At 38.6% G+C, this 7,965-nt stretch overlaps 1 protein-coding gene across 1 annotated transcript; it reads right to left on the bottom strand.

Annotated features, from left to right (window-relative positions):
• Positions 1-1,076: 1,076 nt before the first annotated feature.
• On the bottom strand, positions 1,077-7,567 carry LOC311250200 (uncharacterized protein; the record flags this gene model as incomplete). The annotated part of the gene is made up of 12 exons (XM_084341776.1): positions 1,077-2,005; positions 2,187-2,457; positions 2,669-2,756; positions 3,148-3,185; positions 3,381-3,423; positions 3,597-3,725; positions 4,393-4,565; positions 4,704-4,759; positions 5,238-5,344; positions 5,500-5,586; positions 5,744-6,118; positions 7,513-7,567. The coding sequence occupies 12 exons, from the start codon at positions 7,565-7,567 to the stop codon at positions 1,697-1,699; spliced, it is 1,731 nt and encodes a 576-aa protein (XP_084197902.1). The 3' UTR covers positions 1,077-1,696.
• Positions 7,568-7,965: the final 398 nt, after the last annotated feature.

Genomic DNA, 7,965 nt, shown 5'->3' with positions numbered 1-7,965 from the left:
CCAGGTTAATGTGCCCAATTTACCTTTGAGAAGGCCTCTGCACGGCCCTGAGCTTTAGGTACTAAATTTATGGTCATTATAATTTTTTGCATACTGTTAGATATTTATGAAGCCATTGCTATTCTAATGGAGTGATTTTGACAGATTTGTTAAACACATGCTGATCTGTACCTTAACATTTATCATACAATTTATTTTATTTATGATTTATTCAGGTTCATTTCTATAAATGAACGTCTGATGGCAGTTTATAAAGTCAAATAATATGGCAGCATGCCAGAGAGTCAGTGGTAAAATCATTGCTTTTCTGTCAGGTCAGTGTTAGAGAAACTCTGGTTAAGCAACAACTCAGACCTGATACTTAGTTAGTTTCCCAGCATCAGTTACCAGAATAACTGAGCTTCAGCTATGCTGAGTTTGCTTTATTGAACTGAATCACCTGGAAAATTGGTCAGACAAACCATAATAAGCCATGCTTATTTGGTAAGCAATCCTGTCTGTGTTCCCCCGGGCTTCATCCTGGTTTGTATTACATTTAGTTTTGTGTTTCTCTTCAGTTTTTAGGATCTTCCCTTTTGATGCCTGCCTTTAATTTCTTGGCCTTCAACATTACGTTAACAAACCTTGCCTTTGTTTTTTCCTCCGCCTGTCTCAGTAGTGGGAACAAAAAGGCATAGAGCTCTTTCGCTGAAGATATTTTAACATGTCACACTAGGAAAGCCGCAAAACGAGCTATGGCTGCCTCCTGGTACTGTGCACACTGTATTGAAAAGAACAGGACAGTTGAAAAGCCACTGTTCATGATATCAGCAACACCTGTGCTTTCTCTGTTGTGACAAAGTCAAACCTTATAAAACATAACACAACAACAAACACAAACAGACCCAGCAAACTTAACAACTAGCTATTATTTTCCTCCATGAAAAATCATTAACAGTGTCTTAAAACCAATTCAACATTATATTATATGATGAGTGACAAAGGAAAACTAGTACAAGACAAGATGGAAAATTTGTAAATATTGTTATTTTATTTTATTGAAGTTAAATAACAGCGTGGTATCAATGAGACATGAAAGAGGTTAAAAATACACAAAATATACTCTAACTTATACAACACAGGACATCAAACAATTTCAATGTAGTAAACATTTGACACAAATTATAGTTGAATTTATGGATTCACTAACATGCCCGAATTTGAACCAATAACTCATTAAGTTTTATTAGAACAAAAGAAAAAACTCGTCTCATTCACAAACACTGAGTTAAACATAAATTTGTAACTCATCATAAACTTAAAACATTTAACATACCAAATGTTCACATGAAAATTCATAGACGAGCAACACATTAACCAGGCAAAAGAATAAGTAAGTAGTATCTTAAGTCACTGTCATTAAGAGGATACATTTGAAAAGACTTACCTCAAATCCCAAATGTGTATCTCAAATCCCAAACATTCGTAAAGATTAGTCAAGGAAAGACAGAAATGATTTGTGAAAGCTTATAATTGGTCTGAAAAGAGTTGCTGTACAGTGAAATTCTTTAGTGCTTCTGTTTAAACAACTCTCAAGGTATTACAAGTGTACAGTCATTTTGGGGACAGAAGATTATTCTGAAGTGTTTCCACAGAAACCTCAACAAGGTTTGATCTGGGTAAATGTCACTGTAGGATTAACCGTTGTGGTTCCACATTAATTGAACCGACGTCCATCGTCTTGCCTGAAGTAAGGGTTGGTGTGGCCTTGGCTTGAAGCATATGGGTTGGCCTGGCCTTGGCTTGAAGCATACGGGTTGGCCTGGCCTTGGCTTGAAGCATGTGGGTTGGCCTGGCCTTGGCTTGAAGCATACGGGTTGGCCTGGCCTTGGCTTGAAGCATATGGGTTGGCCTGGGGTCGATTCTGGGCATAGGCGTTGGTCTGGGGTGGAACCTGAGCATAGACGCTGCTCTGGGGTCGAGACTGACCATATGGGGCCATGTCATCATCGTCTTCGTAAAGTCGCTGCGATGAAAAGAGACTTTCTTTATTAGAGAACTGCAAAACCAAGCTACAACATCCCCAATTTTCTCCCTGCTGAATATTTTAATTTCTTATCTGCTTTTCCATTTCTACTTAAATTCCTTTAATGTACCCTCACTACCCTCCGACATTATACATCAGACACACACAGAGATGTACTCACCGGGTTCCTCCCCCCAGGGACCAGGTTTTGCCGACTGTTGCTCTGAGTCATCTCCAGGTTGGTTCTGTCCCAGCCGCTAGTGGTTGTGGCCCTTGGGATCCGAGGCACACCAGCATTGGCAAAGCCGTTAGCTGGCCTATTAGCTGGGGCAGACTGGGGCTGGCTGTTGGCAAAGTTGTCGTTAACCAATGGTGCCTTAGCAGGGATGGGGCTGACGTAGGGCTCCCGAATGTCAGCATTTTTGTTCTTCTTGGGGCTCTTCTTTGAGGATCTGGAAAGATAAAACAGAAGTATATAAGGATGTACACTGTTACGGTTTTTGTATATATATTTGTATTACTGTATTACAGTTTATTAATTATATTTGTTAATTGATTTCTTTGATTAACGTGTAGCATGAATGAGAGAGAAACATGGAAAAGAGACGGCTTAGACTATGATGAATGATTGGAAGAGGATGAGTGCATGGATGAGATACTCACTTGAGGGCCACTATAGGCAGAATACTGAGTGTGATAAGCAGCAGTGCACCAAGGACAGAGGCGACGATTACCAGCGTCAGCTTCCATGCTAACAAAAAACAAAGATGTAAAGGATGTTAATAACAAGGCCACGCTACTGGAATTACTTTAGAAATACTTGTATTTAAAACAGCCCATAAAGTGTGTACATTTCTCTCCTTGACAGTATCTTGAACCATATTCTTACATTTTCTGTCTGATGTGATGAAGAATTCTATTCAGGTAGGACTATGTTTTCCCCTCTAGCATGTATTTAATTTACAAGGAGTTATATGAACAATAAATAACAGATTTTTGTGTGTGTTGTCAATAATTTTACATCATTACTTTCAAATAGTGACTTGTTATGTGTATTTTTTTTAACAAAGATCATGTATTATTATGTTATTTTTTTTGTTGTTGTTCTTAATGTCACTGTTAAACACATGCTGTATACTCACATTCACTGCAATTCAAACCCGATCGACCAAATGGACATCTGAAAGACAAGAATAGTTAATTTGACATCTGTATTTATACCGAAGCTCTCCACAAACAGGTCATATTTACAGGGGCTCTCAGCCTTTCCCTCCTTACTATGATTGGCATGAAATATTGTTGAAATATAATTAGATTATATAATGGATACTAATTGTCACACCATCAGAACACGCTGTGATTATAAAGCACTTACTGGACACATTTGTTTCCGTCAGCTTTTTGGCCACTTGGACAAGCTGCAAAAGTAGCAAAGGAAGTTTGTAGTTTAGATAAAGAAAGATTATTATATAACACACACACACACACACACACACACACACACACACACACACACACACACACACACACACACACACACACACACACACACACACACACACACACACACTCGCCCCCTAACTTAACTTACCCATGCACATTCTTTCACTGAACGCTGTCGGAATGTAGTTTTCCTGACAGCTACACTCAAGAGATCCATCTAGTGATTTGCAGTTTGTAGTTGCCACATCACAGGCTTGTCTAGCACACAGGTCTTCATCTTTAAATGATGGAAACAAAAAAAATGTGTCAGTAAACCTAACTCAAAATAAGTGCAGTGGTACAAAATATGCAGAAAACAATGAAATTACCACATGATATAAACTGTGGATTTGTGGATTAAAATGTACAGTATGCTATTCCATCATCAGTAAGATATTATTAATCATTGGCTGACTGATACTCTGTACACTCTATAAAGACCACTCTCTGTGCAGTGACAGAGGACCAACATTTAGAGTGACAATCCTCATCACACTGTATATTATAATTAAACTTTTTCTAATAATTACAGTGACTCAAATGACCACTGGGCCAAAAAAAAAAAAAAAATAGAAATTAAAAACTTCAGAAAGACTGTACTTCTTAAAACATCACAGTAATAGATGGTTTTACCTTGAACAGCCAGAGTAGTGACAGTAGTAGAAAAATGTTTGATAGGACAAAATCAAACCAGGAGGGCAAGGATAGTTTTTACAAATAATTCTTCTATATCTCACAGATGAATGAATGAATGAACTCACTGTGCTGCAGAAACACTATACAGCTTTTCGAAACATAATCCTTCAATTACGTTTTTCCTGAAAACAAATCTATGTTTTGTTTCAGTATAATTTAAATACATCTCAGCATCAAACATAAAGACGGGACATGACAGATAAACTTACTGGTAAAAGATCCTCCTTTCCATGGGCAACTGTCACAGAAAGCTTCCGTCTTGATCTTAGTGTTAATGCTCTTTGTGGTTACTTCAGCATTTGCTAAGAAGCTGATCTCTACAGTTGCTTTGATGGATGGGATTGCTTCTCTTGACCAAACTCTACTGGGGGGGGTACCGGGCCTATATAGACAAAATCACACTTAATGATGATTATAATTCTGTATTATTAAGTGCAGTATGCTGTAAGTGTAATGTAGGAGGTATGGTTTTAGATGGAGAGACAGTCAGCTGGTAAACACCGCTGTCACTCTGACTTACTCAAGTCTCAGCACTGTAGATCCAGAGTAATCAATGCCCTTGAAAATAACATCCAGCTGTGTTTTGGAAAGAAAATATGATTTTGTTTAGGCCATCATCTGACTGGAAAGGCACAGTCTCTTTAGATCAAGTTTGCTCCTGGGCTTATTTTACTTTGATATTGTGCAGCAAAGCAGTACATTCATTACCACATGCATAGCACATATGAATTATCACTGTTGTCAGACAACTCCACAAACATCTTTTCTTTGTGGTATTTTTGCATTAAAAATGTACAAAAAAGAAAATATTTATTATTTTTACATGATAAAGATTATATTTGCTGTTATACCAGGCAGCCATTATTAGCTGTTGGTCTGAAGATCCACTGAAAATTGTAACATATGCAAGGATAAATATATTGATCGTTTCAAGCCAAGTAGATGAGGGATATGTAACACTACATTATAATATGAAACATACAAGCAATGGCTTTATTTCAGACCCAGCATTTATAAAATTGAAATGAAGAAGAGGACAGAGCTGATTGCTTACCTCTTTACTAATTTGTTTTGCAGTGTTTAGAAATTCAATTGACTGCAGGTTGGACATTTTGTCATTGTATGTTCCAGGCACAGTCAGGTCTCCAGGGAAAACTTTGGCTAAAATAGAAAAATATCATCTTATGAAAATTGAATCGTAACCATTGATTTTTCTTCCCATCATTAAGCTAAGCTAAGCCAAGCGTCTCCTGGCTTACTTTGTCACGGAGTAACAATTACAAAGTGGTGGCACACAAACAAATATCGGTACTTACCATCCTGACAACCTCCGTCCTTGTAGAAAGCACCAGACAGGCACAAGCAGACAAATTCTTTACCTGCACGGGCCTCACAGGTGCTCCCTTGACCACACGGGTTTGAAGCACAAGGGTCTTTAAAGTCAAAGGAAAAAGAAACGCCATTATGTACGGGCTTACAGCATTAAATGAGCACCAAAATCAATTAAATCTTGGAAACAGAGGAAATTAGGCCGCAGTTGTTGGACACAGCTGAAATTACCTGGATTTTCAGTCTCTGCATCTGTTACAATAGAGCTTGGTGGTGTAGTGGAGACTGATGGGTCAGCGGAGACTGATGGGTCAGCGGAGACTGATGATGCATCGGAGACTGATGATGCAGTGGAACCTGATGGTGCAGTGGGGACTGATGGTGCAGTGGAGACTGATGGTGCAGTGGAACCTGATGGTGCAGTGGGGACTGATGGTGCAGTGGGGACTGATGGTGCAGTGGAGACTGATGATGCAGTGGAACCTGATGGTGCAGTGGGGACTGATGGTGCAGTGGAGACTGATGGTGCAGCGGAATTTATCGTGGTTGGATCAGGTGTTGGTGTTGCATCAGGTCCTACTGTGGGGGTGGTTGCGACTCCCTCACCTGAAAGTGTTGTGGTTAAAGCAGCACAATGATAGCCTGCTGTTTGTCAAAGTATTTAGCTGCAGCTTAACAAGGAAGGAAAATCAACTCTTCTATATAAAATATAGCTATTTTGACAGGTTTCCCCAGATCCGGCAAGAGTTATCTATGAGATATCATGGTGGGTTACAATAAGCAAAAGAGAATGATTTCTCGATTGAAAAAAACAAAACAAGGATGTTTATCAACCTTTTCAACCAGCTTGATGATAAAGCCGTGGCATTATCTCCTTCAACTTATTACCAATATGCCAGTCTGCCTTTCATGATCAAATGACTTGCCATGATAGTATGACACAGCTTTATGATTCAGCAGCATGAATTATGGGTTTATAGGCAGTGCTTTTCCTTTGCCTCAGGATAAGAAGGACTAATCATAAACATTAGAATTACAGCTTGAAGGGTGGGTGATAAACTAGGTGTGGCCCTGCCATATTTCCCACTGATGACCCTGAAGGACGCGCAGCTGTTCACTGTGAAAATCAGCTGAGCATTCACATCCACTAAAGATAGAAGGTTTTTTTAGCAACTAGTCAAATTTTTATTGAGGATCTAAAATGCCTTAATCCATACAAAGTGAAATTCAATACAAATTGTTATATGCATTTGCTTTTTATGTATGCAAAAATGGCCTTTCTCAGTGATTACGTCCATTCATACAAACTAAAAACAACAGGTCCTACGTCTGCCCCATAAAAGTGACTCATAACTTATTTAGGCTTCAGACATGTAAAGCATTAACCAGAATGGACAGACTAAGGGGGACAAAGGCACTTCCTTGATTGGAAGGGATTTACAAAGTAAGGCAGGGTCACAACAGGGTAATAAGGTAAGGTCAGATTGTCTTCATCAACACAGTACTCAAATATGTACATTTGATTGTGTGTTCACCAAACCAAAATAAGCTGAAGTCAAGCTTGAAGCAATTTATGCAAATTCTGGCAATCATTTTAATGGTTTATTTATAACAAGCTGGATATCAGCATTTTAAAAAAACCTACATAGTTAAAACACATTTAATATAAAAATCAACAGGCTTCAGATAATGGGTACATTGGCGGTTAAAGTACTACGATCAACTGGATTGGATCAAGGTTTGAAGAGTCATATTGTGTCAAAAATAAAAGCAACTACTATTTAATGTAAGTCTATTTAAACATGAGTTTAAACTGTGAACATTTAAAACACAATCTAGAAAAATGTTATACATTTAAATCCTAACACAGGAATATTTATCTTGATTATGAAGTTAACTGGATAATTGAGCTTTTGATAATCCGGGCTTTTCCACTTATCAGAGACTAACAGCTAGCAAAGACAGTTGAAAGGTTTAAGTTAAAAAATCAGGCGACTTACCAAGACGGGCTACAACCAGCGAAAGGAGGAAGAGGAGTTTGAATTCTCGAGCCATCGGAAAAATGATAAAACTTCTTCCCATGAAAGAAAGCCAGTGAGTGGAAGACGCTATAGTGCCCTCGACACTTTGGATGATGAGGGCTCAGGTGTCCTCCACTGGCAGTTTTAATCATTAGCCACTCCTCTGGGGGTGGCACTGTGTGCTAAAGTACATTTCACGCCCTGGAAAGACGACTTGGAGCGTACATTACAAGTCTCCATGCCAATTATCTGTTTACCTTGCTCAGAACTGTCTGTCAAATTTGCAGTTTGTTATTTCTTAATGTCCAGAAGGTGTATCACAGTATATGAAAGACCAGACCAGGCTAAGACAGGTATGACTTTAGTTATCATAAACAGCCTCAGACATATATAACTGACAGATAATACAACAAATAGAAGAGGTGAGAGGTC

This window comes from Pagrus pagrus, assembly GCF_965226575.1.
Source record: "Pagrus pagrus genome assembly, chromosome: 21".
NCBI classification, from domain to species: Eukaryota; Metazoa; Chordata; class Actinopteri; order Spariformes; family Sparidae; genus Pagrus; species Pagrus pagrus.
Note: the sequence above shows the minus strand (reverse complement) of the source record. Positions and strands in the feature narration are given on the sequence as shown.